This window comes from Acinonyx jubatus, chromosome C2 (assembly GCF_027475565.1).
Source record: "Acinonyx jubatus isolate Ajub_Pintada_27869175 chromosome C2, VMU_Ajub_asm_v1.0, whole genome shotgun sequence".
Classification (NCBI taxonomy): domain Eukaryota; kingdom Metazoa; phylum Chordata; class Mammalia; order Carnivora; family Felidae; genus Acinonyx; species Acinonyx jubatus.
The window spans coordinates 47012605-47031687 of NC_069384.1; the positions used below are offsets into that span (position 1 = coordinate 47012605).

The following is a 19083-nucleotide window of genomic DNA, read 5'->3' on the forward strand; positions in this document are numbered from 1 at the left end:
TTGATGGATATTTTAAAGTAATTCGTACTTCCTATTTAAAGTTCAATGTTGTGTATATGGACACATTTGAGATACTAAATAATATCTTCTTGTATTTTGTTTTCTACCTCTGTGTCAAATTATAACTAATCATTTATTTGCTCCTCTTACCTGCTTCTACCTCCGACCCTATTTCTAGTTTTTGCTTCTAGATGTATCATGCACAACGAGGTTCTAAGGTGTGAAGTAGTGTTGTTAGTGTGCAAGTTTTGAGAGAGCCATTTGAGGTATAGATGTTTTTACTTGGTTTTGTCTGAATTGAAATTGTATAAAAATTGTGTCCCAGAAAGGTTGACCTGTCTCTATTTCATGACACCATGGACCATCTTACCTTTGAGTGAGGTCCTAAATCTCCACATTGAAAAGAATAAATCCAACCTGCCTCTTCGAAGAGGACTTTATTAGTGTCTTTGTAAGGGCTCTCCCCCATTGTCCTGCTCATGGGAGGGTGCTATAAATATCTTTGAAACACTTCTTACTCATCACTTCTACAGGAGGGTACTTTTCACAGATGTGGAACTACAGTGATAGCCTTCCTAGGAATTCAGTTAATAATGATCAAGAATTGCCTCAAGCAGCCATCTACATGAGCAATTGGCTAACTTGTTCAGTTATTCCCTTTTATGAGGACTTATCTTTTTGATGCCCAAATCATCTGCCCATGCTGGAATCAGAAAGCAATAAGGCACACCTCCCACACTGACCTGCTCTCTAGTTAACCATTACCCCCTTTCTCACACAGTCTTCCCCTGAAGTCTTCTTAGAACTCACATTCCATATTTTTGTTGTACTCTTAAGAGAATTATCATGTGACCCTCAGAGGAATAGGAGCTGGTATCTTGGTTTGTAGCAGCCTTAAGCTAAGTAAGCTCTTTATGAGGAATCATCTCACTAACTCTGGGAGTGTAGGTATTGGTCTTCATATTTTATAGATGAAGAAATTGAGGCTCAGAGAGGTGATGTACATGCCCAACATCACATAACTGACAAGTATTAGAGCCAGGCTTTTTGCCCACATCATCTGATTCCACAGCCCAGATTCTTTCTAGTACCTTATGGCACCCTCAAGAACAAAAAACAGATTTCATGGCAGATGTGCTTTGAGCCAGTATCTCATGTAATCTTTTCATCTACCCTGTGAGGTAAGCATTGTAGTTGTTCTCAGTTTACACACAGACATGTGAAATTAAGTAACCTATTGATGGTGGCCATACATCAGTAAATGGCAGAATCAGAACAGGAACTCACAGGCTACTTGGCTATCAACTTTTCTAAGCCTCAGTTTCCTCAGTGTAGAATGAGAATAATAATGGCACCGATCTGTTAGGATTATTGCAAGGACAAAATGAAATAATCCTTATAAAGTGCTTAGCACAGTGCCTGGCACATCATAAGCCCTCAATAAATGTTAGCTGTGGTTAGTACAGCATAGCTAAGGCAAAACCACTTTGAATACAAAAAATCCTGCAATTCCACTATTTTATTTGACTCTTACAAAGATTGTGATATATCAATAGTAAATGAAAGGGTGTCTTCTCTCACTTAAAACAAAAAGTTAGATCAAGTGCTGGGTAATTTGTCCTTCATCACTAAACTATTACATAAGTAGCTTCAAGGCCCCTTCCAATTCTGTGACTGTACCATTCTAGTGATGGAGAGCTATTTTTTCTATTAAATCTTAACTCAGAACTCAAATCTTCTCTACAGTAATGAAGTGGTATGCTCATACCAAGGACAAAACAGAGCCCATTAGCAAAGCTGAGTGCAGACTTTGATTTGTCAGAGGGTAAATGACAAGGAGTATAAACAGTGAAGCCTTTGGAGTATTTATTTCTCATGGAAAGATAAGATACCTACAGCATTCTTATGATGGAAGACAAAGCCCAGATAATTGATTTTATTAGCAAAGGCATCTAAGAAAATATTTGTTTTGTGCTTGGTGCCGGGGATAATAGAATACAAGTCGTTATTAAACTGGAATTAGTGGCCCAATTTAAATCAGGAAACCAGTTTGCCAGAATAGTTCCCAGAAATACTTGAAGACTCTAACAAGGTGTATGCCACAGTCAGAAGGTGTGTTGCTTGTGAAAGTATGTGAAAGGTTTTTTTTTTTTAAACAGTGGCTGAAAGTCTGCACATTTTTCTTAATGTTTATTTTAGAGAGAGAGCGTGTGTGCGCACAAGCAGGGGAGGGGCAGAGAAAGCAGGACAGAGGATCTGAAGTGGGCTCCATGCTGACCATAGAGAGCCCAGTCAGGGCTCAAACTCACCAACGGAAGATCATGACCTGAGCTGAGGTCGGATGCTTAACCTGCTGAGCCACCCAGGCACCCCTTGAAATTTTTTTGTTTCTGTTATGTTCCCCTGGAGCTCTGTTAGTTGTGTCTGCCTAACTGGTGATCATAAAAATTACATCTTCAAGCACTGATGGTCAAGATCCTCATTAGTGTAGCCTAGAAGGTAATGAACGACATGGAGTTCCCAATTGCCCCATTCTTCATTCTCAGTTTACAGATAGGACTGTTAATACCTTAAGCAATGCCCTTGCCAGGAAACTGCACCCCTTCTCACCCCTGAACTAAATGCATCTTCTCCCTTTTCTTGTGTATCCTATTGTAGACGTTTAACATAGAGCTTGCTGCATTGCCTTATGTTTTGTTTACTTGCCTGACTTCCTGACTAGACTCTGGAATCCTTTACTAGGGCTGTACAGTGCCTAGAATTTCAGAGTTGCTTAGTAAATGTTTATTGACCAAATGATTGACCAATGTAAAGAACATATCTTTAAGCTTCCAGTTTCGAATGGGCCCTGACTATCAATAATAGTTTCATTCATCCCTCCTTGCCTCTGCCTCCTAAACCATCATTCTAAACCTTTTGCGCTGTTCCCATTCCCACAGGCCTCTTGCCCTTCACAAATTAGCATCCTTTGTTCCGCCCCTCCCTAAACCACCTCCTTCAAAACCTCTCCCCTCTTTAAACATTTTCCTCTCTTCCTGTCTTAAAAGGATCTGTGCTCATCTGAACTTTAGATCATAGGCATCTTCTGTGGAATCTTGCCATATCAGATACCTCCTTCCCCTTGTGTGTCTTTAGTTTCTTTTTCATACCAATTCTTTTTCTGTAACTTCATAACATGTCCAAACATCCGATTTTCTAATAAAATCTTTGCTTTCATGACTTTCCCCACTAATTGCCAGTTTCTCTCCCTAGTTCACATTGCCTGAACTCATACTGTTAGTGTTTTTTTTTTTTTAAGTTTATTTATTTTGAGAGAGATAGTGCGAGTGGGGGAGGGGCAGAGAGAGAGAGGAGACAGAATCCTAGGCAGGCTCCTTGCTGCTAGCACAGAGCCCGACGTGGGGCTCATACCCATGACACCATGAGATCATAATCTGAGTCGAAACCAAGAATCGAACGCTTAACCAACTGGGCCCCTCCAGGGATCCCATACTGTTAGTCTTTTAACTTCCTGTCCCCTATTTGTACTTCAGCGTCTGCCCTCGCCATTGGTTTCCTAATTTCCAATTTTAGGAACTTCTTGGTTTTCATGTTCCTGGCCATGGATTTAAGAATTCCATCTTTTTCCCAGCTATCCAGGCTAGAAATCTTGGTGCCATTTTCCAGTCCCCACTCCCTTCCTAACATACTGCCCTACATAAGAATAAAAATACTTGTGTTTATATTTGTAAGTTTATTTTTACATGGTATACAAAAGATGCTGTATAAAGCAGCTGAGTGATTTGAAAACATTCATCAGGGCATTCTGATTTGGCAGTTTGATGTTGGTACAAGCAAAAGGCCAAGCCAGTGAGAAAATACGGAAAATAGTAAAAGTAGTGAATGAACCACATGTATTGTATGCAGCAGCCTATTCTTAAAAGGTCTGATTTCCACACATTCTAAGCACTAATAAAAGTATCTAGTTGAAGAAAGACCAACCAAATCAAGACTTGGAGCCAGAATGTTCTGGTTTTTCACAAATGGTTATGACAGTTTTTTTTGAAATGCTAACACAAAATTTACTATTTACGTACGTATACAGGATTCTAATTATGTTTCTGTGTGGTAATATCAGAAGTCTTTAAAGGAACAAAGCAGTGTTTTTAATCACTTCTTCAGTACTGTATATAATTGGGATTTTCCCCCTTCTGGGACCTTCTGTGAACATCTGCAGAGTGGTTCCACCCTAAGTCTGGAAGTTAAGCTGCTATAGTCAGTCTTCCTTTATAAAACTGAGCCATCTGCCCCCTTGATCTGGTTTGCCCCTACTCTGTGAATTTGGCTTTTTTTTAAAAAAAAATAGAATAAAGAATGTTTAATTTGAATTTAAGGAATAGTAAGAGAAGGGGAAAGTAATCAGCTACCCAAAGTCCATTTTACTTACCCCTACTTGAGCAGAGCCATGAAGATTAGAACTAGGGCTTGTCAGTGACCATGAAGAAGTGGTATGTTACGGAGGCCCATGAGGAAAAGTGCTGGCATAGGACTTGATCCTACCTTTCACAGAACTTACAGAGAAAGGACATGTTTGGGAACCAAGAAGAATTGTGCCATGCTGTATGTACCACACAGTAGGAGGAGTCCCAGGAGATAAGTGGCAAACAATGAGTAAGCTTATCATTTCAGAAAATACTTGAAGTGAAGGTTGATTCAAATCTCAGTGTTCATGCAGGGCAGAAAGAGAGCTGGGGGCAGAGTGGGTATAGTGAGGAATAGAGGCATGAACCAGCAAAGCCTGTTTGGAGACCTGCAGAACAGAATGTGGGTCTAGAGCTTGAGGTTGTAGTGAGGATTGTGATGTTATAAAGGAGGCAGAGAAGGGATGGGGGGAAGACATCAGTATGAACTAGAGAGAGAGCTATACTGGGATTCATCTAGCTTCCTAAGAGGTTTTTACTTTATGCTTAAGGTAGAAACATCAGATGTTTCTAAACAAGTCTTTTTTTAGCTGAAAGGTGGGGATAATGAGCTTGGATTACTGAGCTTTTATGATGAGTCATAATGTTTTAAAAAATATTATCATATAGGGGCATCTGGGTGGCTTAGTCATTTGAGTGTCCCAACTATTGATCTCAGCTCACGTCTTGATCTCAGGGTCATGAGTTCAAGCCCCACATTGGTCTCCATGCTGGGCATGAAGCCTACTTTAAATACACACACACACACACACACACACACACACACACACACAATTGTATAAATATTCAAGCAGTTTGCATTTGCCTCAAACTTTAAATATTCTAAGTTCTGTATAAATATAAAAAGAATGAAGAAGAATTAGTTTATTTCGTTCTTATCTGGTTCTAATTCATTCTATGGGTTGCATCAGTTCTCTGGATTTACTGAATCTTGGTTTTCCAGGTATAATTTTTTTTTTTTTTTTTTTTTGTGGACTGACAAGTTGAATTTAGTAATCCATTGACCAAAATGCTACATCCCATAAAGAGATCTTGGAAAAATTAGAAACAAAATTAGTTGTAATAAAGACACTTTATTTTTAATAGACTCCAAAGATAGAGCAATAGAGGGTCTCCAATGAATTATCAAAACAGCTTCCAGAGGATATGGGATAATTGTGTAGAGAACAATTAATGGAAAGTATTGTACTAATGTAATGTTTTTTAGAATTACCCAGCAATGTGATTATGAGCATGGGACCCTGGCTGAGACCCCAAGCTCATTTACTATGGTAGGAATAAGGTAAGAGGTGCAAAGGAACGGCACAGAGGGTACAACAAGTCTGTGCCTCTTGGAGAAAGAATGTTGGGATTATCCCTAGTTCTTTCATCTTTCATTTTTTCCTGCCTCCCTCCTTCTTTTATACACTAATTTCTTACAGTGTGCACAGCGTCATGCCTCTCGTTATTACTGATGGGCTGCCCCACAGCCTAGGCTAAATTCAACTTCAGAAAAATAGTGATAACTCAGCCTGCTAGGTACCAAGGCAAGCAGTTCTTTTCTCTCCAAACAAAATCACTGAGATTTTCTGTGTGTTTTTCTAGCTAGATAGTCACTTTTGCACACCTCGTTTTAGTTATTCCTCTCAGTAATGCTATAGAGGTAGGTTTTAGGATCCCCATTTTATAGATTGAGGAAACTAAGGCTCGGAGAAGTTAAGTGCCAGGACCTAGATGATGATGATGATGATGATAATAATAATAATAATGATAATGATAATAATGTCAATCCAAAGACTATAACTCCCAGCCCAGCCCTCTTTCCACAGCTGCTCCTCAGTAATGCAGCCCAGGTATTTGAGATATTTGGACACCTGTGGATGTGGCATTTCTGGTAAGGAATATAAAAGCCCTGTGGCTACCCCAAGTTACAGTGTGAAATGAGACTGCCTCCCACTCCTCCCATCTCCTGCAGATCTTTCCCAGATCATTCTTGGGCCCTTTCTTCTATCCCTCTCTGTTTCAATCATTTTGCCTGCTTCCTAATCACTAGCGTGCCCTCAGAGGTGGAGGAATTAAGGAACTGGAAAGGGGGAGGGGAGGATCACTTTCACATTTAGGGCTATTGTTCATGCTTCCTTTTGGATGATGTAGTCGTTTCTGTTTCTTATTTTATGTTTGCTTACTGTCTGAATCCATGTCAATTTATGTGCCCTTGGCTCTGAACCACGTTTATATATTTTTGTGTTGTTAATATTTTTAATTGGTGTTTTTAAAGTAGATGTACTCTGCGTGTTTGGCAGACCAACAAAGTGGAATGTAAAAAGAGTTGGTTTTTTTAAGTAACCATATAAGGTGAAAAGTCCCTTTTTGTGTGGGTGCATGTGTGTGTCTGCAGATTGCAGGTTTTATCAGGCACGATATTCGTTAATATTTATTGTAACAGTTTACAGTGTGGCCCCTTGAGTCCCTCTGGATTATGCACAGCCCGAATGAGGTAACCTTGGAAAATGCAATAAATCTGAAGTTGAAACCACTTTAATGGGAAGTTGCTTGAAAGTTGTAAAGTTAAATTGCCTCCTTCAGGATGAGGGAGGTAGTGTGGAGAATGCCCCAGGGGACCTGGATTTGCTTCTTGCTGGTCTTGTCCCCTATGTTGGAATGCTGGGTTTGGGGTTGGATTACTTTGTTTTTTTTAAAAAACCTCTTACTGTTCTTTTGCCCCAGTACCCCATGGTGTGGTAGGCCCATGGCAGCATTAATATGTGACCTTTGATCTTCTCTCTTATGCATATGGGGCAACTCTTACCCTACATATGCATACTCAGGTGCCCAGAAGTAGAATTTTATTAGTCATAGAATCTTAACTTTGCAAGGAGACTGGGTTATCACCCAGTTCTTTTTTGCCAGGCCCTGTGTGAACCCCTCCGATTATATGCAGCTGAATACTGGCCAGCATATCTTTTGCTCTACATTTTAGAATGTTCTTCATCACATTGTATTGAAATGTAGTTCCCCAGAGCCTACACCACTGGTCCTGGTGCCTGTTTTTAAAGCTACATAGAATAAATATTATTCTTCCATGATATTTGAAGATGTTTGAAGACAATGACAGTAATCTTGCCATGTCCCCTATTTAGGTATTAAACATCTTTAGATCTATCAGACTATTTTCTTATGTCCTAATTCATTTGTCTATTTGTAGGGTACAAACTTTGTGTATATAAGACACAGCTAGAGACTAGGGAAGCATTGAGAACAAAGTTGGCCGTGATCCCTGCATTTGGGGAATTTCTGGTGTAATTAATAACAGAATGATAAGGGCTATAGAGAGGCACCGAATCAGCCTTGGTGATTGGGGATTGAGGGTGTCAAGGGAAGGTTTCTGGAGGACACACCATATAATCAAAGTCCAGAAGAGTACTGTGAGCCACCCCAGGGAGCAGGATAAATGAAGGAAGGAGGGTATTCTAGGTAGAAGGACAAGCCTGTTGGAAAGGCTAAAGGTGAGAGAGTACATGGGGAGTTCAGGGAAGTGAGAGTGGTTCTGCCTGGATGAGATACTGTATGGGGATCTTTATCCCTACTCACCAGCAGAAGTACTGGAGCAGAAAGCAGGACTGACAGGTGGTGGGGTGGGGAGATGAGGTCAGACATTACAAGAAAGTAGAGAATGATAGATAGTCCTGATTAGGAACGGTATTTATTGTTCTCTTGATTACACAATAACTATGGGAAACATAGCAAGTTCTGTATGAGATCATACAGGTTTGGAAATGCTTTGCATATTATGTTTTGTTGTTAGGGAAAGAATGTATTCAGTCCTTAATTAGGGTTAGACAGACATGGTTCATTCAGTGACAAGGCCATCTCCCCAACAATGTATTTGGAGAAACAAGAGGAAGAAAGTGATAATACAGTTTTAACATTTTTATAACTGTGAGAATATTTGGGTTACTTCCATACATGGAACAACAGCAGTGATAATAATAATAGTAAACACTTCTACAGCACACTGGAACTGGCCCTGCTATACTAACAAATTTAACGCCCACATGAAGCAAATACCTGTATTGTCCCCAGATAGAGAGCTTAAATAACTTACCATAGGTCAGAAAGCTAAGTGGCAGAGCTTGTATTTGATTCTAGGCCCTAAGAATATGTAAGGAAAGATTTAGGTTATAGATAAAAGAAATTTACTGAGCCTGCAAAATTAGAGATCTTTACAAATGGCTCCTGCCTACTGTTGATGGTCACAACCACATACTCACTGGTGTGGTCATGATCAGTGAAAAAGCAGATATTCACCAATCCACGTTTCACGCCTTACCCACAGGCATCACTGTTTAGAAGAGATCCCACTCCTGATGGCTTTCAGGAGTTGGTCTGGGTTTTACTAGCAGTTGTGGCTGCCTGCAGCTTCAGTTGATCTCCCTGCCTCCTGCCGCTGTCATGGAGAGTTTAGCCTGCCTAAAGAGGATAGGAAAACTAGGGTAACAAGGCAAGGTTTGAAATATCCTTACTTCTAGGGAAACAGAATTGCCTAGCAGTGTTACCAAGCCAGGCCAGTTATTGCTGGCAGCCATGTATGTACGGTTGCCCCAGCTTTCAAGCACGTGTGATTTTTCTCTAGGGTTGATTGATTATGTTGTAAGGGTGTATAGGCAAGTGCTTCCTGGGGACAGAAGGGGTAAAGATAGCTAAGAGAAGCTGAAGTAGCGATCCATGGAGTGATGACCCTGTGCTGCCAAATAGGGAAAGAAGTGAAAGCAGGAGTGCATTGATGCATAAGGATGTAACAGAGGAATAAAGAGTTTAGGGTCTCTGTGGGTCCAAGGAGAAATGAGGTGGGACAGTTGTGTGAAAGGATTGGAAAGGTAGCAAAGAATGTTGAGCAAGTGGGAATTTTAATTTTTTTTCAAAGGAATATGCTTAGCACTCCTTTCCTTGGTCAGTGTTCTCTGAATATGCATCAGTGTGTTTGTGACTTAATTGAAATATGTGATAACGAAAACTTTAAACCTAGGTAAAACCAAGCAGGTGAAGCCAATCTCTTCATTACACATGATTTTATAATCTTCAGATAATCTTCCAATAATCTTCAATATTTGAACATGGTGATTATTCTGTTCCATGATTAAATGAAAGCAGAGATCATAGACTAGTTCTGTGATGCAAATTCACACCGTAGATTTATATGCCCAGTAGGAGGTACCATCTAAGAGTTATACACAATTCTCAGTCCTCTAACTCATTACAATTCAGTTAGATTTTATATTTATCCATTACTGTGTATCTTCATTAATAATCCTATCTTTTGCTGGATTACAAGTTCCTTGAGAATAGAGGCAGTGTCTGTGTCTATCTCTAAGTTTCCCTTACAGTGTATAGCCCTATATGAGGTATATGGAGCTCATAGATCTAGGGGGTGTCTTGTTGGCTCAACACTTCAAGAAGATCAAGGACAATCCACTTATGTTACAGATGAGGCAATCAGAGGACCTGACAGTAAAGTGATCTGCTAAGAATTCGGGGCTAGATTAGTGAGGAAACCTGAGCCACACCCAAATTCCTACCTCTGTTCTTTGTACCATATCTTGTCGATACAGCTCACTGAGTCAGGATTTTGGCAGTGATCTTCTGTATGTGTGTCAGGCCCCAAAAGGAAGTGTTCCCTAAACTAATGCTCCCCAACCTGTGTTTCCTGATATGACTCAGAGAAAATGGTGATATTTGTTTAGGACAATCAGGTAAACAGAGGATCATTTTAGAGGGCAGTTGAAGCAAAGAGTCCCTGAGAATAGTGGCCCCAGGCATTGCCAGGCTGCCTAGGGGGTTATATCTTCATATACCATTTATCCACTGCATTTCCAACAACAACTAGAAAACACTTCCCTAAGTTAACATTACGTCAGTCCGTAGTGTGCAGACACAATAACTTCCCTGGCTTAAGACCTTGTGTATGAACATTGCTATTCAAACAAAAAAGAAACGTGACCTTCTTTATTGTATTTATTGGAGTACTTAAGACATTTATAAAAATCTAGATCTGTAAATTATGATAAATTATAAATTTATAAAATTGCTTTGTAACTAAATGTATTTTCTAGTAATTACCTTGAAAGATTACTCTGGTCCAAGAGAATATATTTTCTCAGCAGATTTAAATCCTACTAGTCAAACATGTCACTTAGTCCCCAGTGTGAGATAAAGGATATGAACTTAATAAATTGTGAAACAACGAATACATTAGTCAGGTGTGTTTCTTTTGACACTAAGTAGTTCATGACCTTCTTTCTTGTGTTCTTAATATATATGGGAATTGTGTAATTTTTGATCAAGGATGAAAGGTTGGAATAAGTTTTTGTCAGTGCCGACTGTCATATTTAACTGTATTGCTCTGTCAGGTGCTGTGGCATGTGTTCCTGCCAGCACTGTGTTTCCTGCGGAAATAGCACCATGGTCTCTCAAGGTCATGGTTGATTTTCCAGACGTTTAGAGTTGAGATAAATAATTAAGTTGTAACTCTGAGTTTCTCCCAGGTATTTGTCTGGATTTGTTTGTATTTTAACAAAGAAATTGATATTTATAGGGATAACTCTCACAATATCCCTTAAAACAGATAAATTAAAGAATCACAATTTATAGATAAAATAAGTCCTCAGAGAAATTGTTTCTTCATTTGGGAATAGGTTGGGAAGACACCTAAGCAGACTGCATAGGTTGGGAGGTTGAAAGGAAGAATGGGGAGCTGAAATGGTAGACTCTGGAGAGATCTCCCACAGTGAAGTAGACTCCCCCTACCACCAGTTCTTCCTTTCTGTGCCTCCCATCCCACACAGCCTGAAAATCTGATGATGCAGATTTTTGAAGCTTCAAAATGCCATTTGAATGTGGTGGCATCTAAAATATAGTTATGGAGGGCAGGGCATTGAGTAACAGTAATAATAGTAGCATCACTTATCAAATGTTTATAAAGTTAGTAGTGATCAGGAAGCCCAGTCTGTCAGATTTCAGCACTAGGCTGCATGGTTACTCTTCCTGATAGAGGGCTGGATCAGTTACTGAGGGTCACTGGAGGTAGAGAAGAGGGCAAAGAGAGGGACACAATGAACCTGAAATAGTTGTTTCTGATCTTAAGTGTAGGATAGCACAGGAAGAGGACAGCAGGAAGTAAAATGAGGAACAGTTTTTTTAAATAAACATGGGTATGGGTTACTACCCCCTCCCCTGTCATGACTAGGGTGTGAGTCCAGTGGTGTGTTTGAGCTGGTCCTTACTGTCTCATGACTGTTAAATTTTCAAGAACTTTGAACTATTTATATTACACGCAGTCATTATTAAAAATTAAATTCTTGTAATTGCTATTAAATAAACAAGTTCTTGAAAACAAAGATAACAAGTGTTCAGAACTCATCACTTCCTAATTATTTTAGTACATTGTGCTCTTGAGGTTATTTATGTCTGTTCTCTTCCCAGCTCCATGTTGAGTTATGTCATTTTGGTAGCTTGAAATTGGCCATCATGGGAATATTTTGCATCTTGGAAATCAGATGCTCTATCAGGATTTTTTTTTCTCAGAAAGCCAGTTGTTAACCACTTACTAGTACACCACTGAAAATTCTGATTATGTGCCAACCAGTGGGACATACAAATGTGGCTTTTATCTTAGTAAAACTCAGTCTGTCGTTTCTATGTTATAAATCTTCATCCTACTCTTTGCTGCCTACCTGGACTGAGGTTAAGACAAATCAAAGACCTAATGAATTTGCAAATTTCCTCCCCTCTGTCTCCATTGCATATATGCCTACTAGCAATTAAAGCTATCATTTCAGCAAATTGTGATAGTTTACATTTCTATTCATCTTTAAATCCCCAGTGCATATTGTACATTCAGTCCTTTATCAGTTATTAATAAATTATGTGGTATGCCCTTCCCATAGAATCAACACATATCAAACATCAGCTGTAGTACCTTGACAAACTTCTGCACCTCTCCTTAAATATAGGAAACAAGTTACCAGGTTTTTTTGCAAAGCGAAGTTTTGCTCCCCCCTCATTTTCCTTTACTTCTTTACCTTCTCCACTTTCTTACTCTCTTTTCTCTTCCTCTTCTCAGTCTAAGTCCTGAATCTTTCCAGATAACTGTGATTTTGTTGTTGTTGCTATTATATAAAATTTTAGGGCATGAAACTAGATATAATTGAGTCTAGCAGATTTCTGTTTCTCCTGAATGATTGTTATGCAGGGCCCATCAAAAAAATTGGAGACTTAGAATTGTCCTAATAAATGTAGTGTGTTATATTTGAAAAACTATTTGGAGGGGCTCCTGGGTGGCTCAGTCAGTTAAGTGTCCAGCTCTTGATTTTGGTTCAGGTCATGATCTCATGGTTTATGGGATCAGGCCCCACGACACTATCAGCGCAGAGCCTGCTTGGGATTCCCTCTCTCCCTCACTCTCTGCCCCTCACCTGTGCACATGCTCGCTCTCTCTCAAAATAAATAAACTTAAAAAAAAAAAAAGGGAAAAACTATTTGGAGAGTGGGATCTCTGTTAAGTTAAATGGACCACCTGTACTAGATGTGACCAAAGAGAATGAATTCGGTGGAGCATGCTATAGTTGGATGACACAGCAGCTTACTAGAACTGAATTAACTCAGGCTGCAAGAGCTCTGGACTGCCTTGAATGAGAGCCCTGAATAGAAGTTACATGGAATATGCCTGACTGAACTTCGGTACTACCCCAGATGCTGCACAGGGAGGGCTTTAGATGGCTGCTAAGTGCCCATTGCATTCTCTTTTGGTTCCCTTTTGAGTAGGAAAAATTGATGAGGAAGGAGAGATGGGACAAGAACAGACCAAAAAAAAGGAAGGATAAAGTTCTTAGACTCTCTTCACACCCCCAGAAAGACTGAAAAGCTTGGCTTAGATCTGGCTATGAATACAAGCTCAGGACTCTTGGAGTATGTTCTTGGCTTTTCCCATTACCTCTGACTTTGAGCAAATCAGCTCACTTCTCTGCCTGTAAAATAATATTCCCTCTGACATGAATACTTACCTCATGAGGTTATCTAGAGGATAATGTTAGTAATAATGTCTTAATGTTTACATCATTCCTTTCACAGAGAGCTCAAAGCATTCTATATACACTGAGATTGAAACTTCTTATGAGAAATGAATATAAGTATTTATTTTTTTGGAAATAAACTTAGGTCATAAGAGCTTAGATTTAACACATTGCAGGAGGACGTGTGGTACACAGTGATCCACTGGGTCGAATGAATTTTTATTCTAAGAGTCCCAACTTTCCTCCTTGTTTTATGAGTTGAGGAAATACAGTGAGTCCATATACATGGATGGGACATCCTACATATGTCATTAGAGTGGTCTCTCGTGACACATCGGGAGCTTGAATAATAGTCAGAACATCTCTGATCACATTCTTTTGGACCTTGATTATAGCATAAAGACACCTGGGAAATCTTAGCGCTGAACTACAGAACCCCACTGAAGAATTCCAGAGATAGAAAATGTAAATATGGGAGTGTTTTCTCTGTTAATTTCAGCTCGATTCAACCAATATTTCTTGATTGCCTATCATATATATGATTTTGAGGGATGTGATGAAAGAGGCATAGCGTACACAGAAATCTAAACCGGCATTAACAAAACAAGGGAAATGAAATTTACAAATAGATATATGTGACATTACTGGGGAAAGTTAGAAAAGTACTACAGGATTTTAAATGTTTAAAGAGGGGAAAGATTACATCTAGCTGAGTAATCATAAACATTTATTACCCATGTGCCAAGCAGTCTGCTGTTCATTGGAGAGACCCTAATCCCTGCTCTGGAGATCTGGTAGAAAAGACATGTACAAATAGGTAGTTTTAGCATATCCTAGTCAATGCAGTAATCAAAGGTACTTAGTCCTGCATGGAAATTTAGAAAGGCTTCTTGGAAAGCAAGACTTCTCATAAAGTCTTAAAAATCGAAATGAACATGGGAAGGTAAATACAAGCTGGAAAATTAGCATGTCCAAAGGCCCTCAGTATTTAGTTTGTTTGTTTTCCAATAGGAAATGACAAACTATAGAAAGTTTGGTATTACTATAGCCTAAAGTTTAATTGGGCTAGTAGTGAGAAGTAAGTCTTAAGATAGGACTTGTCCTGCATATAGGTCATTAATAAATACTATTTGGGGGGGGGGGGGGAATAACCAATGAATGAATATGTTCGATTTAAGTCCCCGTGGGCCATCCAAGTAAATATGTCAGGCATTGGGAGAGAATCTGGGCTGGAAATACAGATTAGGAAGTCACCCCATATCAATGGTGTATAAAATCCAGAACAAATGAGATTGTATAAGTAAAATGAACAAAGCAAAGTACCAAGGGTAAAACCTTGAGGAATACAAACATTCAAGGGGCAAACAAGAGAAACCCATGAGGGAGTCTGAAAAGGAAAAGTCAGAGAAATAAGAAAAAATAGAAGAGAAATTTGATACATGTTCATCAAGTAGAGCATTTCAGGATATCGAAATTAAGTATGTATAAATTGTCTCAGTGAAGTAGAATATGATGTCATCTGCTGAGAAGGATGTGGTATCAGTTGGGGTTTTGAGCTTGGTGATAGTTTGAAAACATTACTGAATGAAATAAGAGCAAGCTAAGCAAGGATGAGTAAGAAATTGAGCAGAATTGATGGCCTACTTGAGATTAAAGTTTCAAATTTATAGTGGCACCAATGTGAAAGCTGATTTTCTCCAACTATGCTCAACAACTATGTCATAGAAATATAGAAAGTGTATTTTTGAATGGATCCTGTTGATCCTGTAATGAGGTTTTTGGAACAAGGGAAACAAAAGGTCAGAGGTCCAACGTATATGAAGATACGAAGATATTAGTGAGAAAGTGGTCTGGTGATGAGCCATTACTGTCCCAGCTGGATATAGCAGTGAGGCTAAGAAAGAGGTCCAGAAACTATGGTTTTCCTGAGATTGAAGAGCAAAGGTGGTGAGAACAAAAGAATGAGAGAACTGGAAAGGTCAGTGATTGTGGTCATCTTCAGATATTACATGGGAAGCAATTCCACTTGATAATCAGTTCCAGGACATGACCTTGGATGTGGGTTATCCTGGCTGTGAGGAAGGTAAGGAATTGGATGGACTGTTTAGATGGATGGTAATGTCACCCATTATGGTGAGAGAACAAGGGAGACGTTAAAGGTAATAGCCAGGTGCTCTAGTCTTGAGTAAATATTGTAAAGGGACCAGGAGATTGGTAAGAGGACATCAGTGTGATATAAACTTCAACAAACAAGGGGCTGTTACACCAGGGGCATTAGGGAGTAATGTTCAGAAACATCTAGGGGAAGACAGAACAACTTTTTGAGTGTGTGATATGTTAAGCTTTGTTTTAAATGTTTGGGGGATGCTTGGGTGGCTCAGTTGCTTGAGGATCCAACTCTTGATTTCAGCTCAGGTCATGATCCCAGGGTCATGGGATCAAGCCCCACACTTGGCTCCATGCTAAGCATGCAGCCTGCTTAAGATTGTCTCTCTCTCCCTAGCCCCCTCCCCCCCACTCACATTCTCTCTGATGATGATGATGATGATGATGATGATGATGATGATGATGATGATAAAATGTTTGGTTGGACTATAAGAATTTGCTGATATTTGAGCATTTGGACCTATAAAAATAGCAATTTCATGTTGTTCAGCATCATACTTTATACATATTAACTCATTTTTTCTCACAGCTACCTTCTGAAGTAAATTGCCACTTAGCAGCTAAAGAAGCAGAAGCATAGAAATAAGTAACTTGCCCACCGTCATCTCCTAAGTACTAGAGCCCAGTTTCAGACTTGGTAGTATCACTTCAGAGGCTGCAATCTCTCTAAGTAGGGAATACCTACCCTACCCCCACAACCCTTTCTTTACGCCTTGCAGTGTATAAGGTGTGTGACACTGACCTCCTCTTGCTTATATAATAAACTGAGGTAAATGCCATAAAAGAGATGAACATGGTTCCCTAGTTATTTCTGAAGTCTCATACATACATGCTTTGTGCTTCCCCACCCCTTTCTCTGTGTGTTTCCCTTTACTCCCAAATTTCCTTGTGGCAGAACACTTTCCCCACCTCCTTGCCTAACTGAAACCTAGCATGTCCCTGGTTTCCTTGTAGGAGTTTACTAGTGGACAAGTAGGGGAAGGAATTCTAGACATTGCACGTACAGGGTAACAGGAGTTTGGAAAAGAGCAAGGAACACAGTTCATTCAGAAAACGACAAGACATTCTGTATGTGGGACATGAATCAGAATGATAGAAGTCAAGTTTCCAAGAAAGAGTGATAGAAGGAAAGTCTGAAGCTGGGGTGAGTCTTGGAGGACTTTTTACCACTTTAAAAAACTTAAACATCATCCTCTATGCTATAGTTGAAAGCGTAGAAAGATATGCTGAAAGATTTTAAGCATGAACAGATTATAGATAAATGTCAGCAAGGATGCAATTAAAAGGGGAAAAGATTAGAGGCACAGAGATGAGTTAGGAAGCTGTTGTGGTCATCCATGTGAAGGAATATATGCTTAGCAGTGGTCCTAGCCATGTGACTGAGGAGGAGGGGGTGTATTCACAGGATATTTAACAGCAGGCATTGGCAGGTTTTGGTGTCTAAGAGAGTGGATTACTGGAACCAATAACTCAGATCACCACACAAGAAAAGAAAGTTGATTTGGAAGGAGAGATGAGGAGTCTTCTTTTTCTATATGTTGAATATGTCTGTAGAATCTAGGTAGAAATATAGGTCTTGGATTCAGGAACCAGGCCTCATAGGAGATACAGATGAAAATATGTTGGCATCACTTGGTGTATCTGAACCTCACTTCTAAAATTGCCACTTCCCCCATCGGTGTCTGTCCTATAGCCACTCCTAATCTAAGTTACTATGAGAGTGTGAGAACTGAGATCTCGGTGGGCTATAGCTTTGAGCCAGGTCCTTGAGCAGGGCCATACTCTGTGGAGTAATAGGAAGATCTGGGGTAGGTCTCAGGTACTCCCTGACTCTCCAGCTGCTGAGAGCAGCCCTCTGCCTGCAATATCACTCCTGTAAAAGGGAGCAGAGTAGCTTTCTAGCGTGAATGAATGAATGAACGAATGATCACATTGGGTCCTCTGCATTTAGATCATCCTAAAAAGCCACCTGCACAGTCTTCTGGTGGGTCTTGTGTAGGTAGAATTACATAGCCCTAGCTCCTCGCCTAGTACATGTAGCCTAGGTGAAAAATGTGTGTTAGGCACATAATTAGCACACTGACAGGGAGTATATTCAACAAATGGGTAAAGTGGTTAAATATCAATAATGAAGTCTGGCTAAACAGTAAGTGAATCAGTACAAATATTAATGAGAGGATCTGGTTCTGATAGGAAAAGGATAATAATACTGCAGAGACAAAAAGGTATAGACAAATAGACAAAGTATAGAAAAAGATGTCATTCAAACAAATCTTTTCCTGGGCTTAATAAATTTGATAAGGAATAGGAGGAAAACCAGTCTTTGCCTTCCCTTATGTTGAAATAAACTTGACCCAATGGAGTACTCTAGTCCTCTTCATTTGCTGAACTTTACTTAGATTCCAGGGATTTGCATGTGGAAAACTAATGCCATGGTAGGATTACCAGACTGTAAATTCATCAAGAAGTCTGATGATATCATAAACCGTGAGAAGCCAGTGTCCAGCAGCAGCATCGGAAACCTCCCAGTTTGATTTAGCACTGGTAATCCATTTTATTCCTTTCCATTAGTTATTACAATAATAACAGATTGGCGACACAGTCCCATTTTCTACCTCTACTGCTGTCTACTTCTGGGCACAGCTGCTCCCAGTCATTCTTTCCAGTGTAAATAATGGTTCATGTTTCCACAGGCTGTCGCGAGATCTTTCTATGCTTGTGAAATAAGCCCATGTCACCACCGTTTTGGGGAAGATTGAAGGTACCAGTAAAGCCAGAGAACTGCATAAGAAAGCCAGAGTTACAACCCCCTCCCTAAGATGTTTTTTTGCTCTTGAAGACATTTAGATTGACTGGGTGTTAATGATGTGAATTTCCATGAGTGTGGGGCAAGAAAATTCTATCACTTGCATCTGTCTAATGCAGGCCTTTTACTTTAGAACTTTTTCTTTCATGTTAGATGTAAATAATGAACTCCTTTGTTGTGAGAGGGTATGTTACAGGCAGTAAACACTTCAGCAAAGAGCATCTTTTGATCTTCACAGCTATGGCAATAAAAGCCAAGAGCCAGAAACAGGCCAGAGAATTTGGAGCAGAAACCACTAAGAGCTTTCCTTTTATCTAGTCACAAAATTAGGTGCAGAACTATAAGAGTAATGGATGGAATGACAATTTTTAAGAAAGATGAAGGGCAAAATGAAGCTACCTGGATGAAAAAAAAAGCTGAAATTTAGATTTCAAGATCTGTTTTAGAACTCAGTGAATTTGGTGAGAAATTAGGAACATTATGTACTCATGGCATAAAGGAAATAAATGAAAATATTTCTCTGTCTCTCTCTTTTCCTGTGATCTCTATAAGGAATTAGTGGATGTGTTAAAAACTCTTAAATACTGGTTTGAGAATTCATTTT

The 19083-nt window shown here is 39.5% G+C and overlaps 2 protein-coding genes across 5 annotated transcripts in view; one reads left to right on the forward strand and one right to left on the reverse strand.

The window, feature by feature from the left end:
* CMSS1 (cms1 ribosomal small subunit homolog) overlaps nucleotides 1-19083 on the forward strand; it is a 376852-nt gene that overhangs the window by 146942 nt on the left and 210827 nt on the right. For 2 of the 3 annotated variants that reach the window (XM_053220734.1, XM_053220733.1), the window contains exon 2: nucleotides 4549-4650. The exons of the other annotated variant lie outside the window; for it this stretch is intronic. In XM_053220734.1, the coding sequence (XP_053076709.1) occupies nucleotides 4549-4650 (102 nt within the window). The remainder of the gene's footprint in view (nucleotides 1-4548; nucleotides 4651-19083) is intronic. 3 annotated transcript variants of the gene reach the window in all.
* FILIP1L (filamin A interacting protein 1 like) overlaps nucleotides 1-19083 on the reverse strand; it is a 297991-nt gene that overhangs the window by 140014 nt on the left and 138894 nt on the right. Inside the window, exon 1 of one of the 2 annotated variants that reach the window (XM_027077620.2) lies at nucleotides 4608-4763. The exons of the other annotated variant lie outside the window; for it this stretch is intronic. The gene's annotated coding sequence lies outside the window, so the exon portion shown is untranslated. Of the gene's footprint in view, nucleotides 1-4607; nucleotides 4764-19083 lie in introns of those variants that run through there. 2 annotated transcript variants of the gene reach the window in all.